A 15,079-nucleotide genomic window follows, 5' to 3' on the forward strand; every position below is an offset into this window, starting at 1 on the left:
GTAAGTTACGTCACATCAAAATTTCGAGAAAGCCATTTAGCCAAAAAAAAGTAAAATTAATATGCAAATTTTGTTTTAGTTATTGATGTACGGTGAACCAAAATCAAAGCTGCGTTAATTCAAAAACGTTCAGAAATTAAATAAAAAAAAAAGTTTTTTTTTAACTGAAAGTAAGGTGCGATATTAAAACTTAAAACGAACAGAAATTATTCCGAATATGAAAGGGGCTGTCCCCTCCTCAACGCCTCGATCTTTACGTTAAAGTTTTTTATTGTTTAAAAAAATAAAGTTGTGAGACAGAGTCAAACATTAGCGTAAAGAGCGAGGCGTTGAGGAGGGGACAGCCCCTTTCATATACGGAATAACTTCTGTTCGTTTTAAGTTTTAACGTCACTCCTTACTTTCAGTTTAAAAAACTTGTTTTTTTTTTATTTGATACAGCTAAGGACTGGCATTGATCCTTTCTGATCGGCTGTTCTAATAAATAGTTTAGAAGTTACCTAGCTATGGAATTCAACTAAATCTTATTCTTATTATGGATGGGTCTAGCACTAACTAAAACTAGGTGTTAGCTAAATTTCACAGTAAATAAGAGTCTAAAAGGGAGGAAATCTTGAAAAGCTATTTCGGTGATCTGTAAGGGTCTGGTCTTTTCATAAGAAAACCCCATAAAATTCCGAAAACTGCTTTAAAACTACCTTATTTACCCAGTTATCTCCCTCCTAAACTTCTATTTCTTCACTTTAAGAGCAACCCCTCCCCCCCACTCCAGTGAAGCAATATATAGCCTTGTTTATTATATATATTATATTAATTATATATGTTATCTATTCCAAAGTAACTCTAATCTTTACATCCTTGTTCTTTTTAAATCTTTTCTTCCTTGTTCTTTTTACTGTGTATGACTTTCAAACGGATATTTTATCATATAAGGCAAGTTTTGTATATAAACTGGGCTACCTATTGCTCAATTAGGTGTGGGGGAGAGCAAAAAGAAAAAAAAGTGAATTTTAGTGTATAAGTAAGTATTTCAGATTGCTTTAGAGTAGTTTTTAGAATTTTACAGGGTTTCTTTATAAACTTAGCAGCCCCTTAAAGATTATTGTTATTTCATTTAAAAGACGAAAATTGGAATTTAGGTAATACCAAACTTGTTAAAATTTAAATAATCTACAAATGGATTTTTTAATTTAGCGGAACTATTAAGACGTTTCGAAACTGGTCCATTACATTAGTTTAATCATGCATATAAAAAATGTCGTTGCTATAACAAACAAATAGAAAGTATTACCACAGTAACAAAGCGAGCTTGAGAATTTGAACTATAAACATTTTAAATGAACTTATCTTATTGGCATTTTGCCATATATACACATCAATCATAGAAATATATACAAATTTACATAATTGTACATCCCCAACAGCAGGTCTGTGGATATTCAGGAGCGTAGACTTTGTTCTCATAACCATAGAGATGGAATTTTCCCTGGTAACGCTTCCAAGTATAGTGAATTTCATAAATTGGGACCAAGCGAACTTGATGACGCTACAACGAAAAAATATACATTTAAGAATTTCTCGCTAATCAAAAATTGACACCGGTACATCTGGTGGAAGAATCTTTACCTAAAAGTAAAGTAATTATTAAAAGTAATTATTAACACTTAGGAATTAGAGCTTCAAAATTAAACAGTTTCAACAAGTTTTTGTATTACTTACATAGGTTTATTATTAGTTCGAGTTGTTTTTAACTACATTATTTTAAATACTGTTAAGTTATTATTCTTATCTAAATTCTGTGATTTGATTTTTTTCCATTTTAAGCATTTTTAGTTAAAAAGCAGTTATTACAGAACGCTTTCAGTTTAAGTGTCAAGTTTAAGACTTTTCTCTAGAGGCTGCATTTTTAGACTGAAGTTGTTTTGCTGTTTGAATTTGAAATAAAATGTAGATCTGGGTTTTTCCTTAAAATCACTTCTTCGGTACCCACGCCAGCACTCTTGGTAATTTAAATTTGGGGTAGCAGTTTGCTAATTTTGGGATCCAAAAGATGTCAGCTTGCTAATTGTGGTACCATAGGAAATCCAATAAATTGAGTATCACTTCTGATATATTTTTTTCAATTGAGTTCTGAGGAGTTGGGCTAAATATTTTCTGGCATATTTCCTCGGTCAGAGCATCCACAGTTACTTTGTATCCTAATGAATTTACATTTTTGGCTCTAGAAGGGGGGAGAGGGGAGCAGAGTTATTACTTAAACGAACATTTGTTTGTTACCTGTTTTCTTTGATTCATATTGTTAATTCTTGTTTTACAAGCAAAACAGTTTTTGCAAGGAATAATCGTATTAGTATCCATCGGATATACTATCATACTATCTACTATATTGATTTTTCTGGCGCTGAAATTAGCAAATAATATACCCGATTTTACATACCTTTAAGTTTCTTATGTACCAATATTAGCAAATTGTTGCTCCAGCTTTAGATCCATAGAGAGCCAGCCCAGACGATGAAGCACTGACTTTATTTTTATCAGTGAATCTCTACTTAAACTAAAACTACAACTAGCATTTTAATATTAAGTTTTCAAACTTAAATGGTTTGTGGTCATTTTTGTACAAATAGCGCAACCTTACTTGTAAAATTAGTTACTCTTATGTAAATTACTTTAAATAGCCTTAATAAATATCTTAAACTAAATTACTAAATAAATACAATTTCAGCTATTTTATTTACACTCGCTATAAGATGGGAAGTTTTTTCAAGCTCCTTTGATTAATCTCCGTTTAGAAAAAATAAAACCAATTGATTAATCCATCAGACGAGTAAAATTTCGTTTCATACATAATGAGTTTTTAAATTTTCATTTTAGAACAGTTTTGAAAATTTGCTGCCAAACTTTAGAAAAACCATATACTTCGTTCTATTTTCTAAAAAGAAATTGGCAATTTGCTTCCAAATGATATTGCTCATCTGCAGGTTTTTTTCCATTAAGGAACAATCGGCAATTCTTAAGTTTCGTCTAGATGAACAGGATAATAGACAAAGCCTAAATCATATTTTGACAAAACAGATCACAGTTCAGTATTCTCTTAAATGTTTGTTCATTATTGGTTCCTTTTTGTACCATAATACAACTATTTTTATCTCAGATTGTGCTCATTTACTATTGGTTTAAATTATGTGAATTATGTTTTTAATAAATATAATTAAATATTAAATATCTTAAGCTATGTAAGATGGTTTTAGTTGGTTGCTTACAAATCGCATGTCTTTTCTGTTTTTTTTTTCTCATTATTACTTTCCAAAACAAGAGTGTGAATCCCACCGGCGTTGTCAACGCTTTGAGACAAATTTTACAGGATTTTCGACGAAAATTATACGGCAAAAGATTCATTGTGACACAACTGTAGCATTCCTACCTTAGTTTCCATTTCAAAGATAAAAAATTAGAATAAAATGAAAAGCAGGAAGCCTTTTTTTCCGCTCATATCTTTCATTCTCCCTCAAAAACAAATTTTTATTTTTTTTTTTTTTTTTTTGTCTTCACATTCGACGAAAATCTCTTTCTTTTGGTTAAATCCTTAAGAGGTGACTGGAGTAGTTTCAAAATTTTCGAAAAACTAAAACTTAACCAGACGACTACAATCAAACTATAGTGAAATGCACCAGAAATTTTAAATATACCATAAAATATTTAATGTACCATTGTACCATTCCTAATGTACCATTGCGCTAGGACCTCTAAACTGTACCAAAATTTCTTCAATTGTGTTGCATTGACAACACTTCGTTTCAAATTTTTATAACTTTACAGGAGAGCGAAAATGAGCTTCTTTAAAATTTTGGCGGGAAAATTATTTTGTTCGAAGTTTAGAAGTTAAAAGAAATATTTAAAAATTACAAATTAGAGCTGAAAAATTTGGTTTCATTGCGACATAGAGTAAATAAAATTATGTTTGGTATTCTTTGAGATAAAGATAATGATCCATTTTGAGACTTACTCTCAAATCTGTGAGATGATTGGGGAGCCCTTATTTATCCAAGAATTTTTTTGCTGTAGGGAGACCTCCCAGTCTTCATTGGAGCAATGATTTCCCAATGATGACTCTATGATTATCATTAGTGAACGAAAATCCAGTAGAGGGATCTTCTCTGTTTTGTCACTTACTTTCGATGTCTACACGTATTTATGCATGTTAATTGCTATATATATATATATATATATATATATATATATATATATATATATATATATATATATATATATATATATATATATATATATATATATATATATATATATATATATATATATATATATATATATATATATATATATATATATATATATATATATATATATGTAATATGTATATGCGTATTTTATTCTAATGCTTAAACTGAGGACGGTTGAGTGGAGGTCTTGACCATAAGATCTGTGTTTTGTTTTTTTATTTTTACTAACTTTTTATTTACCTAGTTCATTTTTCATTTTCCAATGATTTATTTTATACAGACGCTTTCAAATCCATTTCTATCTTTCTGTCTCTCTCTCGCACTCTGTTTCTCTGCATGCCTCTCTCTTCCAGCTACATTTAAAAGACAAAATTTTCTCTTTTGAATTTTACGGCTTTAGCGAAAACAGATTTATTTACTTTCCTATTATCATTTAATTATTTCTTAGTTCTAACACACTCAATATAATTGAAGACCCAATACCATTTAAAAATTTTAACACGCAACTCCCAAAAGAGACACAAAAGCGACCACAAATAAATGACACTAGTTTGAAGACAGGAACCGAATCAGATAAATAAGAATGACTTCAGGGGCTAGTTCTCTCTCCCAAAGGATTTACTACGAATGAGAATCTCTCGAAATGGGAACGATTCCTATTTACCACAGCTGACGGAGATCTTTCTTACCAGATGTTATCAAATAACTTAATACTTGTAAAAAGTTTTCTGTGTCTTTAAAAGGAGGAATGGCACCATTTTCATAAAATGACAGAAGCAAAGATAAAAATCTTAAAAATTCAATATGGTATTTATTTTTCTTCCATTAAATATTTATCTATGTCTAAACAAAAGTTGGGGTTTCTAGACAGAATGGCGATGCCATGAGTTACTTCATGATATCGTATTAGTCTTGAAGGAAAGATAAACTTTAACCGTCGTAAGAAAAAGTAAACTCTTATATTTAAAGTTTAGAAGCTGTATTAAAGTTATGTAGGATATATTATATTTGTTTATACTTTCCATATTTGTCAAATACTTTTATGTAAATCACTTCAGTAGCATTCTCGGTGAAAAAGAGTTGTTAGTACCTTGGGGCATTTTCCTATTTTTTTTTCATTGAAGACAGTCCAATAAAAAAAAATTGATGCCAAAATTTTTTAAGCTGAATCAAGCTATTTTTTGTACGATAAATCCAAATGTGATTTTTTTTTTCTGTATCAGCTGTCCAGTTTGATAAATATCACTACCATTCATCATTAGTTTTGGTGAATAATCACTCTATATATCAATTATGTAAAAACTAGTTCCTGTATTTTTATTTATTTGTAATATATTTTGCAAACAAATTTTTGGGATGCAGAATCTAAATATAAAATTGATTTTTCTGTATCAAATATGCTTTCTGAAATATATCAGTAACGTCCACGGTCAAGTTTACTGTTAAATCACTTTATATATTAATGACGTAACATTATATAATAAATAGTTCCTATGTTTTTACTTTATCTATTTTTAACATATTTTGATAATATATTTTTTTGGAACGCTGAATCCAGTGTTATAATTTTTGGAATGCAATAAACATTGAAATGCAGCATTATCATCCACAGTTATGTTTAATAATGATTAAAAAAAAAATTTTTAATTTATTTCACATATCTTAAAAATTTGACCAACTAGTCAAAAACTAATATACTATTTTAATTCAGAAAATATATAAAATAAAATCAGCACCAAAACCGCGGCACCAAAGCCACTGTAATTAAATCCATCCGAAAACATTTTTCTTACTTCTCATTTGGATCACCTTTTCGTGGGTTGTAATGCTCACCTCCCCCCCCCTTCAAACACAAATAAAGATGGAGAAAATCGATTTTATCCTTTCAAATTTGCATTCGGGCATTTGGAAAGCATGAGAAGCTGCATTTTCACTTTGCCTGCTAATTTATAGCTATGTCATATATATATATATATATATATATATATATATATATATATATATATATATATATATATATATATATATATATATATATATATATATATATATATATATATATATATATATATATATATATATATATATATATATATATATATATATATATATATATATATATATATATATATATAGTGAGTGAGTGAGTGAGTGATAGTGAGTGAGTGATAGTGATGATAGATAGATATAGATAGATAGTAGATATATATATATATATATATATATATATATATATATATATATATATATATATATATATATATATATATATATATAGATAGATAGATAGATATATAGATAGTAGATATATATATATATATATATATATATATATATATATATATATATATATATATATATATATATATATATATATATATATATATATATATATATATATATATATATATATATATATATATATATATATATATATATATATATATATATATATATATATATATCATATATATATATATATATATATATATATATATATATATATATATATATATATATATATATATATATATATATATATATATATATATATATATATATATATATATATATATATATATATATATATATATATATATTTCAATTAATGAAAAAAACTTTTTCCACAAAATAAGTTTTTCAAAGAAAAGTAAAGAACTCCAATAAACAAAAAATGAACAAACATAAAACCAAAAAATCTACCAAGCGTGAAACTACCACAAATCAGCATCGATAAATAAATGAAACCCAAAACGAACAGAAATTACAATAATTAACCGAGTCAAACTTAAAAAGAGCAGAAATTAACATAAGTTGGGAGCAAAACCCCTATGCCTTCCCAAGGTCAGAAGAAAATTTGCACTTTACTGAAAAAATATAAATGTTTTTACTTTTATAACTTTAATAAATCAAATAATATTAACATTTTGATTACTAAATATCAATATATGCATTTTAAACTGACCATGCACATTCATTTGCATTTTTTCAGTAAAGTGCAAATTTTGTTCTGGCCTTGGTGGGACAAAAACTTCTTTTTCTTCCAACTATTTATCTAATCCAGGGTTTTGATTTCAAAAGGTATAGTAGGCATTGATGACCACCTTTGTTTCTTTTAATTGTTCAAGTGGTGGGACAAGGACTTCTTCTTTTGCCTCAGCTTGTGTTTCGTCATATGAATGACATATCGCCGAATTTTTGTTTCTTTTAATTGTTCAGGTGGTGGGACGAAAACTTCTTTTTCTTCCAATGATTTATCTAGTCCAGGCTTTTGATTTTCAAAGGTATGGTAGGCATTGATGACCTTATCCATGTCAAAATCCAAAACCCAATCATCATGACTATCATTTTCAATTTGTTTGGCTCGTTATACCTCGGCTTGTCTTTCGTCACAATGAAATACTTATCGCCGAACCTTTTTTTTTTTTAAACAAAGGTATGGAAGGCATTGATGACCTTATCCAGGTCAAAATCTCAAACCCAATCACCATCGCTATCATTTTCAATTTTGACAGTTTGTTTTTCATTGACTCGCTTACATGTTCGGTGTCGCATATCTTCTAAACGCGTATGTCTTTGCTCTTCATTTTCATTTTTGACTTGCTCACATGATCGGTGTCGCATTTCTTCTAATTGCGTGTGTCTTTGCTCTTCATTTTCATTTTTGACACACCGCCCCTGTTCCTATAACCGCGTATGTATTTGATCTTCATTTTAATTTTTGACTCCCTTACAGGCTCGGTGTCGTATGACTTCTAACTGCGTGTGTCTTTGCTCTTCATTTTCATTTTTGACATGCCGCCACTTTTCTTCTGACCGCGTGTGTCTTTGATCTTCATTTTCATTTTGACTCGCTCACAAGCTCAATGTCGTATCTCTTCTTACCGCGTGCATCTTTGCTCTTCATTTTAATTTTTGACACGATATAATTGTCGTTTCCAATATCTTCCAACCGCCCGTGTCTTTACTCTTCTTTTTCATTTTTGCCAGGTTTTTTGAATTATTGTTACTTCAGACAGTTTGGCAAGGGCCTTTGCTCTAGCTACCCGTATTGGTGATATTGCAATAGATGGTCCAGGTTGTCAATTTTCACATCTTATCACGTTTGAAAGTTCAGATGCTGGTTCCAAAGAATCAATATTTATAGTAACTGCAATTGCAAATTTTCGTTTTTTTGGACCTTCTAACAGACATCATATTATGTAAATAACTGATACGTTGGAAACTCGGCAATCTTATTTATGCTATACATGACATCATATAAGAAAATGCTTAAATGATGTTACATAGGATGTCATAAGAAATGCTTATATGATATACTAACATAGTACATGACGTTACTTGCAAAAACCAGAATTAGGGTCGTAACGAATTTTCTCAGATTTCTGACGTAACTAGATCGTTTTTTTATTAGAGAATATCCCAAGATAACAATTTTCCCAAAAAAATATGGAGCCGTTTTCTAGAAAAAAAAAATATATAACTAAACATACATATACAAATATTACTCGTTTTTTAAAGATAGTATATACAAACACACGCGCACACACACACACACACACACACACACACACACACACACACATATATATATATATATATATATATATATATATATATATATATATATATATATATATATATATATATATATATATATATATATATATATATATATATATATATATATATATATATATATAAAAAATATATATATATATATATATATATATATATATATATATATATATATATATATATATATATATATATATATATATATATATATATATATATATATATATATATATATATACATATATATATATACATATATATATATACAGGGGGAGAGGTAATAAATCTTCATTGAAAATCATTTAGGCTCAACAACCTTTACTTTAAGTTGCATTCTCTTAACTTGACTATTTTTGAAGATAGTGAAAAGCCTAAAAACTAGAGTTTTAACTAGAAATAAAAGTTTAGATTTTTTTTTTTGGGGGGGGGAAGGTGATATAAAAGTTAAAACATCTTTTCTGGACATACTTTTCTTGGATGTAAAATTTTCATTAGCCCACGTCAAGAGACTAGTGTGATACCAAAACAGTCATTTAACTAGAACAAACCTTAGATTTTGATCCATGTATCTATAAGTTTTTTCTTTTAGACAAGCTATAATACGATATTCCATTAATTGTATCAGTTACATTTTTGGTGAAACAAGGAAAAACAAATTTTGATTCATTAAGTTCCGCACTTGGAAAGCATTAGAAGCTGCACCCCGCCGTCGCTTTCCCAAATACTTTTTGTGAAGGTAAATCACAATTCATAGCCTAAGACCAGAATAGATTTTCAGCTCGACTATAATTCGACTGACCTCTTAGTTAAAAATTGTATTAGCAATAGAGATTGTATTAGCAAGAGACGAATATTTGTCATCACACCTCAAAGTGAAAATCTTTAAATCAGACCAATTTTGTGTTGAGCCATGAGGCAAAGCTTCGATAAGGAAGTATTCCAGCTCGAAAGTCTATCGACTCAACTAAAGATTTATCCTAATTATTGAGAATTGGACTAATATCAGGGCTGGTTACATTGACCTTGCTGATAGTGCCGAGTGTCCATTTCTTTCAGTGAGGGAAGCTTCAGTTTACATCTCCTATTTAGTTGCAAACATCGAACATCTGTCCTTGTTTCTTCTTAGTGAACTCTCAATTCTGATAAAATCTTCCTCAACTGTTCCTCAAGAAAATCGACTCAACTTAAAAATTGTCCTAATTATTGAGAATTGGACTAATATCAGAGCTGGTTACATTGACCTTGCTGATAGCGCCTGAGTGGCTTCAGTTTACATCTCCTATTTAGTTGCAAACATCGAACATCTGTCCTTGTTTCTTCTTAGTGAACTCTCAATTCTGATAAAATATTCCTCAACTGTTCCTCAAGAAAATCGACTCAACTTAAAAATTGTCCTAATTATTGAGAATTGGACTAATATCAGAGCTGGTTACATTGACCTTGCTGATAGCGCCTGAGTGTCCATTTCTTTCAGTGAGGGAAGCTTCAGTTTACATCTCCTATTTAGTTGCAAACATCGAACATTTGCCCTTGTTTCTAATGTATATATATATATATATATATATATATATATATATATATATATATATATATATATATATATATATATATATATATATATATATATATATATATATATATATATATATATATATGAGGGAAGCTTTAGTTTATATCTCCTATTTAGTTGCAAACATCGAACATCTGTCCTTGTTTCTGCTTAGTTAACTCTCAATTCTGACAAAATCTTCCTCTTCTTCAGTTAAGTTATTTGACAGCCGCTTTCAGATTGAAGAAACAGCTGTTGGCAAATAAGAAGATCCCAGACTTTTCTAGTTTATATCCGTCTAGTATATAGGAGCAATAGTTGGTGGTTATCAATCATTCTGTCCCAGATAAGAAACGAAATAATGGAATTAATTAATTGTTGAGTTTATATAACAGTGTCTCCGATAAGATGATTGAAAGAATTCTTCTATATCCCTTTACAAACACATCTATTTACGATGTTTTGTGACCTTCAAGAATAATATTTGCTACTGCCAAGAAATATATGATATTGTAACAGTTCAAAGACTGAAATCACACTGTATTCTGCACTTCTTCAAAATGATGAAAATGGGAACAATGAGAAAAAAAGAATTCTGACTAAGAAAATACCTTTCAAGAAGTTGTTGGGTTTTTGGTTTAGATTCACTTTCTATATGCAGTCCCTTGCTGCTTACTTTTGTTCTGAAATATGTTGTTTTGAATGAATATATAACAATTTTAATATCAATTGGTCCGACAAATGTTAGTGCAGGACGCTGCACTACCATGTTAATTGGAGGGTATTGAGGAGGGTGCTGATTGCTTAAACTATTTAGTGAACCAGTCAATTTATTGCCTGGTCTGAGCTTATAGGGCATTCCAACCTTGTTTTGGCTCTTATGCTTTCCAAAATGTAAATAATACTAATATTTTTAGGTGGAACGTTAAAACTTTGAAGGACTATAACGAAACTGATATTTAGCACAATATAAAAAATAGAATCAGAATAGAATATTATAGACTTCATTCTCCCATGTAGAAAGTAATAAAGAACCCTCATGACGAATGAGGAAGCCCTTCAGTTTTCTTTTTATTAGAAGATGTTAATGATATAATTCTAGCTGCAGGTTTAATGATAAAATAAGCGTAACAACATAAGTATTTATGATATAATATTGGTAAGTTCCCATATGGGGCCAACTGACGGTGACAGTAGTGATACCGAAAAATTTCAAATGCAGTTGAAGGAATGAATTTACAATTTTGCAAATTGAAACAGGGTATTTTATTATGGAAATAGGGTATTTAGGAGATTTTAATGCTCAAACCAGTTTAAATCGGCTTGATGCCGATCTGGTTTAGGTCTATTTGAAATAGATGTGACACCGCTAAAGACATAGCGGTGGTAATAAATTGCCATTTTCTGTTGGTGCATTATCTTGTAATAAGCAGCATGGTAACTCATTATGAAATGACCCCGTAAAATGGTAAGACGGGTAGCCTTATTGATTATGTTATGTCAAACTAAAGACTGGCAGAATTTATATAGTATTCCTTCACTGCTATTCTTCATTTTAAAAGAAAAAAAAAGAGAGATGATTTGCTTGTCCTGGTAAACAACTAAGAATTTTTGTTAGGGAGGGGGTTATCTTTTTTAGGGAGGGAGGGGGTTATCTTTTTTAGGGAGGGAGGGGGTTATCTTTTTAGGGAGGGAGGGGGTTATCTTTTTTAGGGAGGGAGGGGGTTATATTTTTTAGGGAGGGAGGGGGTTAGGGAGGGGGTTATCTTTTTTAGGGAGGGAGGGGGTTATCTTTTTTAGGGAGGGAGGGGTTTATCTTTTTTAGGGAGGGAGGGGGTTATCTTTTAGGGAGGGAGGGGTTTAGGGAGGGGGTTATCTTTTTTAGGGAGGGAGGGGTTAGGGAGGGGTTATCTTTTTTAGGGAGGGAGGGGGTTATCTTTTTTAGGGAGGGAGGGGGTTAGGGAGGGGGTTATGTTTTTAGGGAGGGAGGGGGTTAGGGAGGGGGTTATCTTTACTATTATTGTTCATCCTGTCTCTGGTCTATTGAAATCAATCTTAGTGGAGTTCAAAAATCCATTCTGTAATATTACTCTAAATAGCCTCTTTTGATGACAAGTTTTCCATTTTAATATCTTTTTCATGAATTTGATTCGCTGAAGATTCTAGTTGAAGGGAATCTAATGTGTGTTTGCAGTCAATACTATGGGGCTATCAAATATTTCCTTGCTATAGCTCCAGTCTGAAAACATTCTCCAATCGTTTCTCTATTTTTATATCCTGATCGCATTGAATCGCTATTAGAATGCTGATCTTTGGCTTTTTCGGTGTTAATTTCAAATATATATCCTCATTGTATGAGTTGAATCACATCGAGTCCTTCTGCAATCATAAGCCCCTTTGTGAACCCCTTTGGATTTAAGCGTTTAGTTAACGAAAAGAACTTAAAATTCAAAACAACGTTTCCGGCCCAAAAGTAAACTAAAAAATAGAGTGAAAATATTAAAGGATAAAAGAGGGAGGGGTAAGTAAAGTAGTAGTCTCCCTATTCTAAAGGCGTAATTATTGTTGATTCTAAGTTTTAATGTCGGTCTTTGGTGGCTGACTAATATGTATTTCGGCACTTAGACAGCATCAAGGACTTTTTGCCGGTTTTCACCACAGCAATAGTTCTTAAACACACATTTTCGGGTCTGAGGAAGATTACTTCGAAGCATAATTTGCAGTTTATCCATTGTTTTTTTTTCGGTTAAAAGGTTACTTAGACGTAGTTTTGTTACACGGATTAGTGCTTTATCTCCGTCTGTAGGCTAAGACCACCCAAGCTTTTGACTTATTACAATTATTTGTTTAGCCCAATTTGGATCCTTTTATTGCAGGCATAATAAGATCTAAGAACATTTTTATTGTTACAATTGAAATGAGCTTAAGTATGAGCTTAAGTATGAAGTATGAGCTTAAGTATAAATGAGCTTAAGTATGAAGAAAACTGCATGATTTTTTGCTTGAAAATTGTGTCTCTGAGAAACAAGATATTCTGTAGTTAATGTTTGCCGTAGCTTTTTGGCTGTAATACCTTTTGTTAAAGAAATTCAACGAAGGGTTAGTTTCTATGCTTCAGTATCAAAACGTCATTGAACATAAAATCCAGCCTTCGTCTGGGTCCTAGCACTGGCCTGGGTCAAGAGCCTTTTCTTTATTGTAGCACCCGTTGATATTCAGGCTTAGAGCTTCTATAGAACTATTCATGAATAACTCTTATTTCTCAGAATCTCCTTTAGCTTCTGACATTTTAGGCTAAAGCAGACATGTAAAGCATTGGAAGAAATGCATTCGAGTTCTACATTACATGGAAAGTCTTTGCTACTGGTGTGAGGTACGGGGCATATAGCGCATCTAAGATCCCTTCTACAGCTTTCAATAAGGTGGTTGAAGCTGTCGTACCTAAAAAATCTTCGTAGGACCTGCTACTGCCAGAAAACTTGCACTGATGTCCGTAGCTAAACTTCGTATAACGCAATTTTTTTTCTTTTCCAGGTTTACATTTGATATCGTGTGGGCTACCAACTGGTGATTTCGAAGAGAGAGCAGTAGGAGTCTCCTCGCAAAAAGCTTTAGCTTTAACAGCGTCACTAAATGTGACTTGTAGCTTGTTGTTTCTTAACTGCTAAACCCTTTGTATCCCATCTTCGGATTGCAGGTGACTAAATGTCTGCTGTCTTGGCAAGGGATCCATGCATGGAGCGTCTTCTATGATTACAGAGCAAGTTGGAGTCTCTCTCATTGTTGGTATAGAAGTAGCTGTTGGTAGAGAACCGGCCAAGTTGAAACCTATAGGGTACTATTTTATCACCGACATTGAGATTTTGAGGTCCCAAATTTCTCCTAGTAAAACAGAGAAGTTTTGTGGGACACTCGAAGGGTGAGAGATAACAAAGGTCGGAAGCTGAATGTTTTCCTTGTCGCATTCGGCTTAAAGGTCCAATATTTCTGAAATTGCCGAGTCTTTTGTTCAGCTTTTTGTAGCTTGAGATACTCGGGCTGGGAATGCTAGTTCAAGGGGTACCATTTTTGCTTTGCGTAATGCAGCTAACTCAAAAAAGTCAAGCGTCATTTTAGACGGAAAGCTAAATGCACCTTAATAATTGACTGGAGAAAATTTAAAATAGGATTTAGATGTAAATCCATGAGAATAAATGATACACAAAAGATGGCATCAAAAAACCAAATAAGGAGAACATTTAAACAAAATGGGATATGTCAGCGCGGTAAGTAGAACCTTTGGAAAGCGCGGATACTTGAATCACTTATATCCAGCAGTTTAAGAATTAAAATCCCACCGGTACAAATACGGCTCTTGACTATTCGCTATCGTTCTCTTCTGCACAGGCTATCTCCGAAAATACAAAAATGGCTTAGCGCACTTAATCTATGGCGTTATGAGAAAAAACAATGATTCGCAACTACGTACAAAGAAAGAACATAGCAACATGTTTGTTCACAATAAACGAAGAATGTGCCTATATCCCTGGGGAATTGAAAAACAGAAACACTTGACTCCGAAATTCAAATATGCAAGAAAACACTATGGTAGGCCACGACATGAAAATAGCCATTATGAGAAAGCCCCCTACAATGTCAGCAGCATCCTTCTTGAGCGGCTTCTTGATTTTGTTTTCAAAATTTTGCCGTTTAATCAAATAAATCGACCAGA

General features: G+C 31.2%; 1 protein-coding gene across 1 annotated transcript in view; it reads right to left on the reverse strand.

Annotated features, from left to right (window-relative positions):
* Window positions 1-408: 408 nt before the first annotated feature.
* The window catches only part of LOC148944688 (protein SSUH2 homolog), a 265,586-nt gene continuing 250,915 nt past the window's right edge, over window positions 409-15,079 (reverse strand). Inside the window, exon 7 of the mRNA XM_089100140.1 lies at window positions 409-1,546. Within this exon, the coding sequence (XP_088956266.1) occupies window positions 1,400-1,546 (147 nt within the window). The 3' untranslated portion in view covers window positions 409-1,399. The remainder of the gene's footprint in view (window positions 1,547-15,079) is intronic.

The sequence above is a fragment of the Artemia sp. Qi Xiang Cuo genome, chromosome 14 (genome assembly GCF_049724085.1).
Source record: "Artemia sp. Qi Xiang Cuo chromosome 14, ASM4972408v1, whole genome shotgun sequence".
Taxonomy (NCBI): domain Eukaryota; kingdom Metazoa; phylum Arthropoda; class Branchiopoda; order Anostraca; family Artemiidae; genus Artemia; species Artemia sp. Qi Xiang Cuo.